This window comes from Mirounga angustirostris, unplaced genomic scaffold (assembly GCF_029215605.1).
Source record: "Mirounga angustirostris isolate CCGP_5_RB_7025 unplaced genomic scaffold, mMirAng1.0.hap1 SCAF_5, whole genome shotgun sequence".
In the NCBI taxonomy this organism is placed as follows: Eukaryota; Metazoa; Chordata; class Mammalia; order Carnivora; family Phocidae; genus Mirounga; species Mirounga angustirostris.
Genome location: NW_026991713.1, coordinates 24081572 through 24098311, shown reverse-complemented (window position 1 = coordinate 24098311; position 16740 = coordinate 24081572). Strand labels below are relative to the sequence as shown.

Below are 16740 nucleotides of genomic sequence, written 5' to 3'. Positions count from 1 at the left end.
TCTGGGGACTTTCCTTCTGTCCCCTGTGTTCTCAAATTCCATCATGAGCCTTGGTTTAGCTCTTTCATCCATTGTGCCCCTTTCAATCTGGAAAGTATAGCCTTTGGTTCAAGAAGAATTTTTTTCTTTGATAATTTCCCACCTCTGATTATCTCTATAGCTTCTAGAATTATTATTCAGATATTGAATTTATTAGATTGAGTATTTTTCTCATCTTTTCTCCCCTATTACCTATGTTTTAAAATTTAGGTTTACTTCTGGGGAGATATATATTCAACTTTATATTTCAACTCTTTTGTTGATTATTTAGTTGTTGTGATCATGTTTTTGTTTTTAAGAGCTCTTTTTGTCTATTCATTTTAACAGCACTGTGTTCTTGATTCATGGATGAAATATTGTCTTTATTCTGTTTGAAGATCTCAATTATGGTTTCATTTAAGTTGTCTTCTGCTCTCTGTCTTATACCTGACTCTTCAAGTTCCTTTCTTATATTAGTTTTGGCCTCTATCTTTCATTTCATGTCTAGTGACCCTTGGTTATTCATTCATGTTTGAAGGTGCTAAAAAGTGTATCAGGTCAGACTTATTGATTTATAGACCTCATTGTAGGGTAACTGCAGGAGCCAACGGTTTCATTGCAGGATGCTGAAATGTCAGTACCCATAGGTCTTTTCTCTTTGTCTGGTCGGTTTCCTCAAAGAGGATCCTTTTCAACTTCTGTCTGGTTTCCTACATCCTGAGCAGGGCCTGCAGTGGGGTAGGAGCTGTCTCTTGTTCAGAACACAGACTTTCACTTAATTCCAATGTTTTCTTTTTTTTTTAATTTAAGATTTTTTAAAATTTATTTGAGAGAGTGTGCATGAGTGGGGGGAGGGGTAGAGGGAGAAAATCCTCAAGCAGACTCCCTGCTGAGTGTGGAGCCTGATGTGGGGCTCAATCCCACAACCGTGAGATCATGACCTGAGCTGAAACCAAGAATTGGATGCTTAATCAACTGAGCCACGCAGGCACCCCCTCCAGTGTTTTCAGTTCAGCATCTCACCCCTGTACCTGATGTCCCTGAGAATAGATCTCTGATTTAGCCTCAGCAGAGAGGAAAATGGGAGAGGTTTGGCCAGAGAGGAGGCAAGGGAAGTGGGGAAATCTGGTTGCATGGGTTCATCAAAGGGATGGGAGGGAGGTTGTCTAAGATACCTGACATCTGCAGTTCCCAAGCCTTTCCAGGGCTCTCAGTCATGCTTGTTGTTGGCGACCCCTCTGGAGGCAGTTAGGACACAGCCTTTCCTGTTTTCTGAGTCACCCAGTGCTCTTCTAAGTACTTTCTGTCCTTCAAAGGGTTGCTAACATCTCCTGTCTGCTTTACCTCCTCTCTTCTTGTCTGTCTTTATAGATTTATGCCTTTTTAAAAGCATACTTTACTCTTACTTTAGTTTGATTATCAAGGAAGCAGAGATAAATGCATGCACTTAATTAGTCAGTTTTGACGGGCAGCTCTGGGCCTCAGCTTTCTTATATCTAAAATGAGGGGCTTAGACCAGATCCTCTCTAAGGTTCTATGAATCTCAAATTCTGTGACTATGACCGTAAATAGGTGCTATAGTTATGGAATTGACTTTAAGGGTTGTCAAAATGGAAACAACAGGGAAATGACCAGAGCATGAGTCATTAGGAAAAGTTCCACATTAGAGGTGGGGACCAGAAAGTTGTGTGTAGGTTGAATAAATGGAAAGAGGAAGGAAGCAGCGTAAGTGAGGCACAGAAGCAGCTAGACCACCGATGGGAAAGGGGCGTGTTGAGAAGTAACTAGAAGCAAGGCTGGGTATTTCCTAGGTACATATTTCCAACTTATAGAGGGCCTTCGAAGGCTGAGATTTAAACTTAATTGCAGTAAGAAATGGCACTCTTTGAAAATAATATAATATTATTATCAAATGACATTTATTTTCACCTCAAACTTCGTACAATTCTCATTCATATCATTCCTCTTTTTTTTTTTTAAGATTTTATTTTATTTATTTATGAGAGACAGAGAGAGAGGCAGAGGCAGAGGCAGAGGGAGAAGCAGGCCCCCTGTGGAGCAGGGAGCCCACCGCAGGACTCGATCCCAGGACTCTGGGATCATGACCTGAGGGGAAGGCAGACACTTAACTAAGAGACCCAGACATCCCGTATCATTCCTCTTTAAAGTGAATTGAGGGTTACCTGGCTGGCTCAGTTGGTAGACCATGTGACTCTTGATCTCAGGGTTGTGAGTTCAAGCCCCACATTGGGCATGAAGCGTACTTAAAAAGAATTGTTTAAAGTGAATTGATAAAAAAGTTGTTTTATCTTTCAAAGACAAACTTCTTAAAATTTAATGATATTATTTTGAGGCAAAATGTAATTTTGATATCACATTTTATGTATTTTAATTTTTTATAGGTTTTATTGTTGTATGCATATAACATGAAGCCCCAGAATATTTCAGATGCTGTACCTAATAGCACTTACTGCAATGTCTATACTGGCTCTTTCTGGGTTCCACTGAACAGGCAAGTAATGAATGATTTTCCACAACTCTGCTGATATTTTCATTGGAATAGGCTGTTTTGTAATGTACAAGGTAAATCACAGAACTTTTAGAAGACTTTTTTAGAAGAATCTTCCTTTTATTTAGAGGAGTATGATATTGCAGTGGTTAAGAGCATGAACTCTGAATCCAGTCCGCTTTGGTTCAAATGCAAGTGGTGCCCCTTACTAACTTCACAAACTTAAATCTCTCTGTGCCTCAGTCTCCCTATCAATGAAGTGGGTATAACAATAATAGTATTTAGAGTTGTTGCAGAAACAGTTCCTGACACTTCATAAAGATTATAAAGAGTACAAAGATATTGTCTGTACTGTATTTTGCCGGTAATTTGGGGTGTGTTTAACAAATAATGTGCGGCTCTGCATTGGGTTGCAATATTAAGGAAAAACTCCACTACCTATCTTGTCCCACCCTTCCCCTGTGTCTGATCCTATTTTTTATTGTTCACCACGTCAAAAGTCTCTGCCTCAGCCAGGTTGTCTTCCTTCCTCTCCATCAAGCGGGGCATATCTCTAACTTTTGCTCATGCCTGGTTTCTCTCTTTTCCATTTCACTTTACCAGATTCCCAGTTCATTTTTTTAATTTTTTCATTGCTTAGTTAATTTAGTTTTGATTCCATTGTTCATTGCCCTTGTGATCTCAGCCTCCATTTCCTCAGTTGTAAAATGGAAATAATATCTACTCTGCCTGCCTCTTGGGGTTGTTGTTAAGATCAAACTGGACAATGTATGCACATACTCTGAAAGGCCAAAAGCACTGAGCAGATGTCAAGTCTCATTATGGACTCCTGTGTCTGTCAGTGTTAGCTCTTTGCCCTGCTAGGCACCTTGTAAGTCCTTAGTGAACAGAGACTTGGTGCTTCTCTCTTCTTCCCTGATGAGCCTTGTTCATGCTCCATGATTTTCATTTTGAAGGACTTCTTGGCCTCACCATAAAAGAGAATAAAACAAGAGATGTTTCAAGAGCTGGCACATTTTCAATTATTCAGTCAATTTTCCTTTTTTTTTTTCTTTTTCAGTGAAATGGCAGAAAATCTAGGCATAGGACATATAACAGCACAGCTAAGCAACAAAGTTAGGAAATTATACACTTGCTTTGTACCCAGAAACATGGCAGGATTTATTTTTTAGAATCACATAGTGAAAATGATTATAATTTCTGCAGAGTAGAATGTAATCAAACTGACAGAATTCTTTTTTATTCCCAAAAGTTCTTAATTTAGATGTGTTTATGAGCAGTGGTAGGTTTACTAAAATTAGGGACGTGCACAGTCACTGAGCCAACACAGAGGGAGGTGCCTGACAGTTTCTCATCTAACCTGTCCCTTGGTGGCACGGGGACGGCTGCCTGTTTCTCTCACTGAGGCTGGCACTCCTTGTGTTCTTAGGAGGGTCAAGGTGAGATCAGCATGTGGGGACTTGCTTCTTGTTGACCATCTTTCAGAAGGCAAAGTAAGAGTACAACAGGTCAGAAAAAACAGGCCCGAGAAGGAACCTGAATAACCAAATTGGGCAGTCCTCCTTCAGTTGTTCACTTCACTTCCTAATCTCCAAATTAAATACTACAAGGAAAACATTCTTTGCATTTTTCTTACAGCAACAAAGGAAAAGAGAATGTTCTCATTAAACATGCATAAAGGTTTCTGTGTAGTTCTATCTAATTACGCTCTTCTAACCAAGATCTAGTTCCCTACCTACTGTCTCTGCCTTCGAGTCTTCTGCCATCCACACATTTCTACTTCTGGCTGGGTCCTGCCTCCAGGCCCCGGCAGCCCAGGAGAGTGAGTGCCCATGAATCAGTGAATCAAAGCAGAGGCTGGGGGGAGCTGGTCTAGCCCAAATGGATATTTGTTTGTGGGCCAACATGGGAGTTCAAAGGCTGGACCCAGCATTGATGTGGACAGAGAGGTGAAGATGTATATGGGCAAGATGTTGGGGCAAATGGAGTCATGAGGCTCAGGGCCCGAAGCAGAGATGCTAGGTCCTCTGATGTTGCTCCTTGCATGGGTGCCCAGCCTGCTCTGCTTGGTCCCAGCCTACTTTTTACAGAGTTGGACCAGGCCATTTATTTTTGAAGCAAATAATATAGCTCTGGACATTACCAGGTCAATACCACCTGAAATGCAAACATCAAAGAATAGTTTATCCTTCCTGCAGTTCCACATGTTAGAAAGGAAAGCTATATTATTTTTGAAAGAGAAGTAAGAATTCTAAGAATTCTTTCTCTGGGTATTAGAATCAAGAATAGTGGTTTAGAATATCATCTTTCCTTCATGGGGTTTCTTATGGTTAAGAATGTATGTAGATACCTCATTTTGTCCTTACAAAATGCTGTGAAGTAGATGACATGGGTTTTATCATTCAGTCTTGCAGGAGGAGGAATGTCAGGGCCAGAGAGGTTAGGTGACTTGTCCAGGGTCCCATGCTGTTGTGTGGTGGAACCAAGCGTGACTCACCCAGGTCCTTTGAGTCCTATTTTTTCTCCAGTGCATCAGGCAGCTTTTCTAGCAGTACTGGAGATGACCCATTTTTTTAATGGATGTATTCCAAGTAAACTTTTAATAACAGATCTTTACATTTTAATCATTGCCTTTTTAAATAGAATCATTTATTAAACATACAATTTCAGATCCTCTTATTTAATTAAAGGTATTTTTTTAACCTTCTTTTGCTGAGAACCATCATTATGATAATTGAGTATCATGCCATACTGCAGATGAGGACCCTGTGGAACATTGGAGAATTGACATTCCTGCATACATTCCTGATGTCAGTTTGCTTTCACAGATCGTTTGTGTCTTTCTCATAAAAGTTTCCCTCTTTCCCTGGATGGAGACACCCACATGGATGCAAACACACAGGCATGCACACGTGTGCTATGCCTGTAGCATAGAATCACGGAAGGCCATGCAGGTGGCTCTTTGCCTCCTTCAGCTTCTGCAAATGCTTTTCCATCTCCTGACTCCACTCATCCGTTGGTTTACCTCTGCCTTCAGAGTATCCCCTGCTCACTGGCCTATGGTTCCAGAAGCTTTCCCTCTTCAATATAATTGCCACTGTGTCCTCTGCCTTCCTTCTTGGCTTTTGATTTTCCTTCTTTCTTGACTCTTCTCCCTACCCTTTCACCTCTCCCCTCTACAGTATACTTCATTGTTGTGGGCTCATTGACTGGCCTTTTTGAACCATGCCTATCTTGCCATAATTCTTACCTTCAGGTCATCAAGGCAGTCATCAAATGGCGTTAAGATTTACACAGGAGCAAACTTTGTCATTGCCTGGACTTTCTTTGCCCACATAGATGTTTTATTTTCTTTATTTTCATCTTAAGCAATATTTTGGATGTGTGCCTTTCTGTCATTGTGCCTCTGCCAGTCATTTTATATCTATTTGAGTATATAACTAGATCATAAACATTATACAGGTTAGAATTGTGTCTCTTTGCTTGTGTTTCTTGAATGAACAAATGATTGAATGAATGATGTTTGGGAATGCCAGAAATCCAAGTGTTAAATAACTGAGGACTTACTTTACACATATTATTGATTCTGGGAATAAACGAATGCTTTTCTTACCTTTTCAAGTAAAATACATATTTATCTGTTATTTTTAGAGTTATTTCAATTCATGAGAAACTATCTAATCTTAAGCAAATAGCTGAAATATCATTGCCAACAGCTCCTGAAATCGCTTCAGATGAAAATGTATCTGAAATGCAAGAAATGGAAGAGAAATCAATTAATAAGGAAATGGAAGTAAGTTATTAAATAATGGAAAATTGTTTTGCTGTGGCAGCATGGATGTCATTTTACATAATTATTTATGTGATTTTTTACTTCATCAAAGCATAGGAACTAAACTTGAACGTTGTGGTTCTTCCGTTCTCTATTTTCTCTCTTTAGAGTACCAGATATGATCCAACTTTTTTGGACACATAGGTAGTATTTCCTTCAAAGCTCTCCTAAGCTTACCAATTATAAGAATCTGATGGTGAATGAATACAAAGGCAATCTAGAGAAATCATCCAGATACCACTGTGAATCCCAAGAAACAATGCTCTGTAACTTTATATTATTCTTTTACTCTTCATTCTTAAGTCTATTGTTTGAACTTTTTTTTTTTTAAGATTTTATTTATTTATTTGCGAGAGAGAATGAGAGACAGAGAGCACGAGAGGGAGGAGGGTCAGAGGGAGAAGCAGACCCCCCGCTGAGCAGGGAGCCTGATGCGGGACTCGATCCCGGGACTCCAGGATCATGACCTGAGCTGAAGGCAGTCGCTTAACCGACTGAGCCACCCAGGCGCCCTGAACATTTTTATTACTTAAGAAATGTGTGAAGAAAAACTAGAAAGTACAGAAAAGCATATATCTTTCAGACCTTTTCTATGCATATGTATTTTTTGAACAACAACAAAAAAGGTTACACATCTTAATGGTGTATTATTATTTTGATCACACGGTTGAATGGTTTCTGTGGTGATTGATAGAATGTGTTTGGAGAAGAGGGTCATTTCTCTTTTACCCTTCCTAAGTTCTGAACCTGGTTGAGGAACGGGATGTAGGAGATGGATAGTGGAGATCAAAATATCAGCATCATTAACTGATAAAGCTGATTAGTGCACATGGCTTTAGGTCTGTTACCAAACGAGCTTAGTAGTATCTCACCCCTGAATGAGCCAGACTTGCCCACCTACCCACATGTATAACTATAGGATTGCCCACTACCCTTCCGTCCCCACCAGGCTCACTGTACACAGGAGCCGAGACCAACAGTTCTGCAGGCAGGGTGCCTCCAAAAATATAAGCAAAGATTGCCCAGAAGGGGCTGAACCTACCATGTTCTTTTGCTTTTTCCAAACTCACCAATCAGATAAATCACTATACTTTTCTGGCAGTAAATTAGCTACAAGTCTGAAAGAAGCCTGAAGTCTCGTTCCGGAGTGGAGTGGCAATTCCTTACCCTCTTTGGAAATGAGAGGAACAGAGAAATATTTGTTCTCCCCTAATCACTTGCTCTTTGAATTTCCATTTGCACATTAATCCAATTTCTTGAATTATAGATTCTGTAGTTATTGTGGCCATTTTTAAAATTAAATAGCTCTACAGGACTTACTGAAAAGGGACAGTCTCCGACCCAACCTCTCCTCACTCTGCAGTCCTGCTCTGCAGAGGCAGCTGTTTTCAACTCTTTCAGCTGTTTCTCATTATTTACCTCCAGGCGTACAGTAATATGTAGTATCAGTCATGAAAATGAGGTAAAAGCCTTCGAATCCAAGTGGGACAACTGAGGCCCTGCTCCATGTCTCCTCAGGCCAGCAACCAAGCTGGTGGCACATCCATCATATGAAATATCACCAGTCACAGTAGCAGGAGGCAAGAAAGGGGGCAAATCACACACTAGCTCTTAAAGTTTCCGTCATATCACTTCTACTATATTTCATTGGCCAAATAAGTCACATGCTACGGCTTGAAGGAGAAAAGCCAGAAATACTGATGAACAGTGCTAGAAGTTACAAATGATTATTCTTTTTTTCTTGGATGTATCAATTTGAGATAATATCTGTTGATTTTATTATGATATATAAGGATTTAATTCACTTATACTTCTCCCCAACTTCTCCTTTCCCCTTTCCCGGGTATTGTTATATCACAGAGTTTGGTTAAATCGATATTCAGTATTTACATTATTACAGCCAAGTCAGATAGTGTACTAAGGTTATTTTTCTTTCCTGTATATACTTTGATTCTTCTTGACTTGTCTTTTTTCCTTAACTTTCTTCTGACCATTACATCAGAATTTTCACATGTTCACCCATAGATTTTTACCCAAGTGTTCATGCTTATCAAATAATGTCTCAGTTCCTTTATTTCTTCTGCTTTAGCTGAGGACTGCCTACCCAACAGTGCCTGCTACACAGCTCTAATTCTGGGACCTCCCTTTGCTGCTTTCCTGGTTGAACTCCCAGCCGGTTGGGGCCTGGCTCTGTTTTTCCTCTCTGCAAGCTTTTAGGATCTTCCCTTCATATTTGGTCTGCTGTATCTTTTTCCTTAATTCACTTTTTGCTAGGTTAATATTCAATTACCAATAGCAAAACATTTTTAATTCTTAAAGAATAGTATTGGTATAGCTCTTTTTTGGTCTTTTTTCTAATTTTTGTTTTTTACCATTTTAACCTTTTCTTTTTATTGAAGTATAGTTGACACACGATGTCATGTTAGTTTCAGTGTAGCTTTAGCCCTTTTTTACCGTTTTCCTCATCTGTGCACTCATATGAAAGCATAAAAGTTGGCAACTCTCCTGATTTTTAGTATACTTGTTTGCATTTTGAGCCTGAATTTACCAGTAGAGTGAGTGAATGCATTTTTCATTATTGTGAAAGCAACAAGCGCAGCTGTAAGAGGATTCATCAGGAAAGAACAGTTAGCCTTTGTGGAATGCCACTTTCCCATACTTACAACTCCTCTGCTATGTGCTTGGATTTATCATAGAACTGATGTCTTAGATTTTGGGTTGTACATCCCAAAAATCTTTTCAGTGTCTTTGTATGTTACTATATGGATTACTGGATGTTTCATGGTATTACTGATATACTGAGTACTTATAATCTCCTAATAGATCAGATATCTCAAACCCATGAGATTATATATATTATAAAATACTAATTATAACATACATATTTTTATAAAGTGTATGGTTGCCCTTTTACATCTGTTTTCAAGAAGAACTCAGCTCTGGTGTCATTTTTGCACTTCTTTTGTAGATCACTTAATAATCACAGTTTTTCAGTTGTAGACCAAACATATCAGATTGCTGTTTTTGAGCCATAGTCTAGAATATTCTTTGCTGAAATTGTCCCTGAATCCACTTCTAGATAGTTCATATATGGAAAATGGTTATTTTCTCCTGAACCCATTTGTTTTTTCAGCTTAGATTGTCTGAGGCAGGAGAGTGAGCATCCATAAAAGCAGGGAGTCTAGGTTGTGCTCTGCCACTCAGTTTTCCTACCTAGGGTCAGTCACTTAAACTTTTCTGGGATTAATTTTCTTCTCATCTCTAAAAATGATCATTTCATTAAATGGAGATGGAGAGTTGTGCCCCATGGTTGGAATGTGAATCATCAGAATTTCCCTGTGTGTCCAATGTGGGTATCAAATTTATCACAATGAGCCCAGTGTCTCAGTCAAGGGGTTGACTATGAATATAAACAAATACCAAATAAATGGGGGTATGGGGGAGCATTCGAATGTCAGCAGAGGGAGGAATCCAGAGGCCCTACCTTGACTTAAACACGGTTTGTGGCTTGCTTTCATGTCCTAACTGGAATGGTATATGTGAGTGGATCAGTCCTTGAGTAAAACAAACTGCTTTCATTCCTGATGTTCTCTGCTCTGTCTTTGAATTTGTCTTATTCTTCAATTTAGAAAATGTTTCTTCAGCTTTAAGTAGGGCATTTTCAGCTATGTTTCAGTTCTGTTGGTTCTATGTATGAGAGAATGTCATCAAATGGAAGACAAATTGATATTTGTTTAGGTGAATTGGCAAACAGAGTGGTTCAGAACATTTGAAAAGTTGAGAAATAGAAGGAATATATAAAGTTTTCTTTTTTTCCAGTATGCCAACTGGAACTTAAAGAAGGGCAGCTATATTCTGTGTTACAACACATCTCATTGACTAAATCTGCCGGTTCGTTGTCATGACAACCTTCACTTGGCGCTAATAAGTTAACTAGGGCACTTGAAGAGATTGATTCTGGTCTGGAATTGGACAGGATTTCATAACCTCTATAATCTATTATATTTATTTCTATCACAGTATAGATTTTTGGTGGGTTATTAAGTAGAAGGGCCCAGAAAATGTGCCTTTGGTTGATATGGGGGAATAATGAATCTTATTCTCTTTCTTATTCCCTTCCCTTTTTTACCCCCTCCCCCCCAAAAAAGCCTATAGTTGGAATAAGCTAAGAAATTCAGAACACAGATATTAATTTAAGATATATAGAGAGGGTTATAGAACAGGTATTCTAATCACTTCTGGCTTGAAAACTATGTATGTCCTTCTAAAATGAACAACACTGGCTCAGAATGACTGAGTTATTTTAACCTGTCATTCATAGCTTTAGGAGTATCTTCAGAGCTTACCAGGGACTTTAAAGCATATGAAAGATGTAAACAATCCTGACTTTAAGAGACAAACACCTTGTTTGGAATGATAGCATACTGATATGAAAAGCCTAAAAATATGTTTACCAATTCACCTAAGGTTAGTTCAGCAAACATTTATGGGATGCCAGGTTGTACCAAGGCAATTAAAATTTGTATATAGTCGGGGTGCCTGAGTGGCTCCATCGGTTAAGCGTCAGACTCTTGATTTTGGCTCAGGTCATGATCTCAGGGTTGTGAGATCGAGCCCCATGTTGGGCTCTGCGCTGGGCACGGAGCCTGCTTAAGATTCTCTCTCTCTCCCCCTCTGCCACACCCCTCAAAATAAAATCTTAAAAAAGATTAGTATATAGTCAACATATCCCAAATATCAAAGTACTATGAAAACAGAAAAAAATACAATTGGACATTAGCATCAATTAACAAATTCTTTTTGAGGAAGTATTATGTGCAAAAATTTTCCAGGCTTGGGAAGGAGATAAGGACATAACAGAAATCAGTACAATTAGGTCTTTGTCATGGAGGAGCTTAATCATTGTATAAGTCTGGCCATAAGTACCCAGATGTCATTCATAATGAGCCCAGCCACCTGGTAGTCCTCTTTTAGCAAAATTCAAAGAAACATCAATCTGATGTTCAAAACCATTGAAAATAATCTAAGTCTTTATCGAGTCTCTCATAAGAACATAAACCATTACAGGGAATCCTTTCATAATACATAGCAAAACTTCTCTTAAATCTTTTCCCCAACTGTCGTGTTCTTTAGTATCTCTCTGACATCCACATGTGGCTCTCTGACAAAATACCTCCAAACACCCTGTACCTTTACTGTATTGTTTTGGCAGTTATGTGTTTATGGGTCTCTTCCTCTCTCTTTACTGCAAATTCCTTTGCTGGGTGTCTTATTCATCATCTTATCTCCAATATCTAACCTAGCGCCTGACACACAGTGCCTCTCGAGTACTTGCTTGGAAAGCTTCTAGTTGGAGGGCCCTCATAGCAGACTGAGGATACAGCAAGAGAAGGGATGTGAAGTCAGGGACTGAATGTTCTACTCGGGACAATGAGCTATCTGTTGTGGTGGGAGAACGGGGGAATGCAGTGGGAGATGGGGTTGAAGAGGTGGGTGGAACGAAGTGCTTCCTCCTCTCTGAGTCACCACATGGTACTGTTAAGAGTCCATCTCTCCTTTTCTTCCCACTAGACCATCAATCAGCTGCTTAAGGACTCTCTTTTTGTCTTTTCATTACCAGTTTATGGCACTTAGGATGCATATCGTAGGCGCTGAATGAAAAAAATGGTGAGTGAACTTTGTTCTGTAGAGCAAGGGCCAGGAGAAGGCAGGGCTGGGTACGGGTGGTACGAGAGGGAGGGGGCAGCACCTGGAAGGACTTCTCATGATCCACCCTGTGATTTGCTGAGACGTGTGGTGGCGTGGCCCTGGTGGCATGTGAGGGAGGGATGAGGGAAGCAAGAGTTTGGAGGATGGAAAACAATTTAGGAAGTTTTTTTTCCATAGGTGAAAGAAGATGAGGATTTCAACTAAGTCAAAGAGTCGGCATGGTTATTTTTGAAGTAACTCAGAAAACCATCATAGAATCATCAGATGCTCCTTTTTAAGGGAAAAATGGCAAAGATTGAACAAGGGTTATTCTGTGTCCTCCCAGCCCCTTGCCAGTCACGCATAGTATACCTCTGGCAGCTTTCTGCCTGGTGTGATGAGCTCAAGGCTACATTTCTGTGGTAGCTGAGCCAATCAGCCAACGTCTGATATTTGTAATGGTTTACTGCAAATAATGCCAAAGAAATAGGATGTTGTTGAGGTGAAATTTCTGCTTGATAAATGTTGAGACAGGGAGCAGAAGGCACTTATTTATCAGGTAACATTGCTGTCTTCATCTGTTACATGAAATGATTAATGATATAGACAGTCTCATTTTGCTTGATAACTCTTGATGAAATCATGACAGTAACGCATCATGGCTGTTATTGAAACCTTTCCTATAGGGAGGAAATATACTTTAACCAGTTCTGAGAGCTCAATTAGAAATATAGAAATATAGGTAAATAAGAGGAGTATCAGAGTGCAACCAGTCCTGAGAACTCGATTAGAAATCTAGAAATATAGATAAATAAGAGGAGTATCAGTGTTCAGACAGAGGAGTATCCTTTCTGTCTTAAAGTGGACCGAGAGCCTGGGAGGTTCATCATAGCAAAGTAGTGTACCCTGATCAGTGCTGGATACCCTGCTTGCCCTCCACCTTTTTTGGTCCCACTGAAGCTGGCTCTCTTCTCGCCATGATCACTTCCTGCCTAAACAGTTTGAGTAGCCTCCTAGCTAATTTATCTTTCTTTTGTCTCTTTCTGAGCCCAGTTCACCTTAAAACTGTGGCCAGAAGTATCTTTTTTAAAGCAATTGGATCATTATTTCCTCAGACCAGTGCCTCTCAGTTTCCTTACTTTTACATGTCCTGTTATAAGTTCACCTCTCCAGCCTTATTTCTCATCACTCTCACTGCCATGCTTCCTATACACACCCACAGTAATGACCATATCAGATCCTTGAATATCCACTGTTCTCCCTCCATGTGGAATGCCCTTGTCCCCATTCTCTGCCAGTGAAATCCTACTATTCATTCAAGGCTCATTTCACCTGACCCTTCCTCCAAGAAGTCTTCCCTGTTCCTTACACTTCCTCTCTCCCACCTCTAGTTTCCTCTAACATATTCCTATCCATGTTCTGACCACATTCTACTTCATATTTTATTTAGGAGTGTACGAATCTATTCTTCTCAGCTATTGTACACTTTGTGAGGATAGGGTCTGTTTCTTCATCTTTGTGTTCCATAGCATCTTGAATATATTTGTTAAATTGAATTAGCAATAGCTTTGGAACTCTAAAATGTGATCTTTTCTGTATTCTTGTATTTATTAAAACTTGAATATAATATGGTTTGGGGCTGTGAATTCTATTGTTTGTTTCTGTATTTTAAGATTTTAAAAACTAGTGTAACTTTATCATTTTCATATTTCTGAATGCTGGTACACGTGTGTATTAAACAACCATAAAAGTGTATTGTTGCTGGACCTGGCAACATCACAAAGTAGGCAGAGGTTCTCTCTGACGGTCTTATAGTCATGACTCCTTTAGCTGTAAGTAAAGAAAGGCTACTTACACTGGTTCAAGTAAAGTAGGTGTGGGGAAGGCAGTAAGCTCATACATAAGGACTGGAAACCAAACACAATGGGCCTCACAAAAAAATGGAACTGGTGAGTTGGGAGCCAAGATGGTGCTTAATTACGGGGAGGGGGTGGCGGGGTGTAAGTTCTCACACATCTGTTCCCTTCTCTTACTCATCTTACATCTAGCCCAATGGCTGCCTTTTCCACGTTTGTATCAGGACCTGCAGCTCCTATAGACAGTACTCACTCTAGCTCTCTTCTCTTGCCCTTCCTTATATGAAATTACGATGACAGAGAATCTGACTGACTCACTCCTGCCCATGGGTAGATCCATCTGTGGTCAGAGGTCCACACGTAAACATGGCTGTGCCCACACAGTAGGGCTATGCCAGTGGACAATGTATGATATGGACTTTTGGTTCCTTTTCAGTTACTCTCTCCATTTCTTTCTCAATTCTCAACCATTCTTCTCTGCTTAAATCCCTTCCTGGGGTCTGAATCTCTTTACCCCCAGGTTCTCTTCTCAGAAGAAAAGTGACTTTCCAAAACCTTATTCTGGTGTGAATTCTGTAACATATGAATTTTAACAATGAAATAATGTATCATTCATAAGTAAATCTTATCTGTTGTGGCCATCCTGTGTCCTTTCAAATAATCTTAATTATATGAGGGATTGTGACCTATGAGTCCCTCTAAATTTTCTCCTGGGAATGAGGGTTAGGTGGTGATGCAAGAAAAGACAAATGAAATAGTTTATAACTAAAATATCTAGTAGTTTACCAGTAAGTTCAACCTCACTTTATTGTTTTCTTATTTCTAGAACATGATTATTGAATGTTGCTCTGAAATCATCAATCTGTTTTTGACTGATGGAGATGTAATACCATTGTCTGAGGTACGTATCTTTTTGAAAATGTATCTGATTCTCTCACAAGTATTACTGTTGCTATGGAAACAGAAATACAGAAAACATCTATTATGAAAGTATCAAGAGCCTAACCCTCCTTAATTAATGTGAAGAAGTGATAAACAGGAGTTTATAATAGCATGTTATTTTGGTTAAAAATCTTCTTTGTTAAAAAATCAAGTACAGAGAATTATGAAGAGGATAATTTTAAAATCATCTCAAATCTACTATTCAGAGAATAATCAACTACGGGCATTTTGGAGAATATCTCAAATTTTTTCCATGTACAGATAAACCTTAGAATTTTTACAGATAAACCTTAGAATTTTTACATCAATGGGATTTACTGTACATGCATTCTGTAGCTTTTTTTTTATTTATTTAACAGTAGTGTTATGGAGATACTTTTATGTGGAAAGTCTACTTTGTCATGTTTAATGCTTGCATAATAGCCTCTTTTGTATATTTTTTGTCAGGCTCTATTTACACAACTAGATCTTTATTCTTGAATCTTGAGGTTGATGGATTCTAGCATATACATATTTCACCCTTCTGTATTACCTCCTCAGAGTTATTTCTTAGGAGTACATTTTTGGAGTAAAAAAAGTGTATATACTTTTTTATTATGGTAAGATATACATAATATAAAATTCATACTTTTAAACACTTCTACATACACACTTCAATGGCATTAAGTACATTCACAATGCTGTGCAACCGTCTCCGCCATCCATCTCCAGAATTTCTCACCATTCTAAACAGAAACTTTGTGCCCATTAAATGGTAACTCCCCATTCCGTCTTCTCCTTCTCCCAGCTCCTGGTAGCCTCCATTCTACTTTCTGCTTCTATTGTACTATTTGCCCATTCTAGATACCTGCACATAAGTGGAGTCATACATAGGATCCTGTGTGGTGGGCTTATTCCACTTAGCACACTGTTTTCTTTTTTTTTTTTTTAAAGATTTTATTTATTTATTTGAGAGAGAGAGAATGAGACAGAGAGAGCACATGAGAGGGGGGAGGGTCAGAGGGAGAAGCAGACCCCCCGCTGAGCAGGGAGCCCGATGTGGGACTCGATCCCGGGACTCCAGGATCATGACCTGAGCCGAAGGCAGTCGCCCAACCAACTGAGCCACCCAGGCGCCCAGCACAGTGTTTTCAAAGCTCATTCTTGTAGCATGTATCACTACATCCCTTCTTAAGGCTTGATAATACTCCACTCTGTGGATGTACCACATTTGTTTATGCATTCTTTTGTAGGGAGTCGTTTGAGTCATTTCTCCCTTTGGCTGTTGTAAATAACGCTGCTATGAACATGGGTGTACAAGAGTTTGCTCGCAATTCCCCTGGGATCTACACTCTCTCACTGGCAGTAGATGAGAGGGTCAGTTTCCCCACATATTCATCTACACAGGCTCTCCCCGCCTACTTCCCCTCTCTCTTCCCTTTCCCCTTCTTTTCCCTCTCTTTCTTGTCTTTGTCCTTCCCTTTTGCTAACCATTCCAGGCATGCTAAGTGAAAAAAAAAATGACATTTTCAGTTATTTCATATTTATTAATAATCTGGCCAAATATAGTTTATATGTTTGTTGGCAATCATTGTTTCTCCTTTTGTGAAATAGTACTCATTCATTTAGTCAATCAACAGATCTTTAGAGGGAGCTGTGCATGTGTCAGGAACCCCTTTCGAAGACCCTGGAGAACCAGCTGCGAACGAGCTGCAAGGACCTTGCTCTCTTGGGGCTGCCATTTTTGTGGAGGGAAATAGTAAATAATAGTAATAAATCAGTAAGCAGGATAATTTCAGATTTTGTTAAGTGATATGAAAGAAAAAACAGAGTGATATGTTAGAGTAGGGTCAGGTCAGCAACCTACAGCCTGTGAACTCTATCTGGCCCACTGCCCGTTTCGTAAATAACATTTT

At 39.4% G+C, this 16740-nt stretch overlaps 1 protein-coding gene across 1 annotated transcript in view; it reads left to right on the top strand.

Moving 5' to 3' along the window:
• CFAP54 (cilia and flagella associated protein 54) overlaps window positions 1-16740 on the top strand; it is a 295241-nt gene that overhangs the window by 257611 nt on the left and 20890 nt on the right. Inside the window, exons 65-67 of the mRNA XM_064590760.1 lie at window positions 2421-2530; window positions 6179-6320; window positions 14730-14804. Coding sequence (XP_064446830.1) covers window positions 2421-2530; window positions 6179-6320; window positions 14730-14804 — 327 coding nt within the window. The remainder of the gene's footprint in view (window positions 1-2420; window positions 2531-6178; window positions 6321-14729; window positions 14805-16740) is intronic.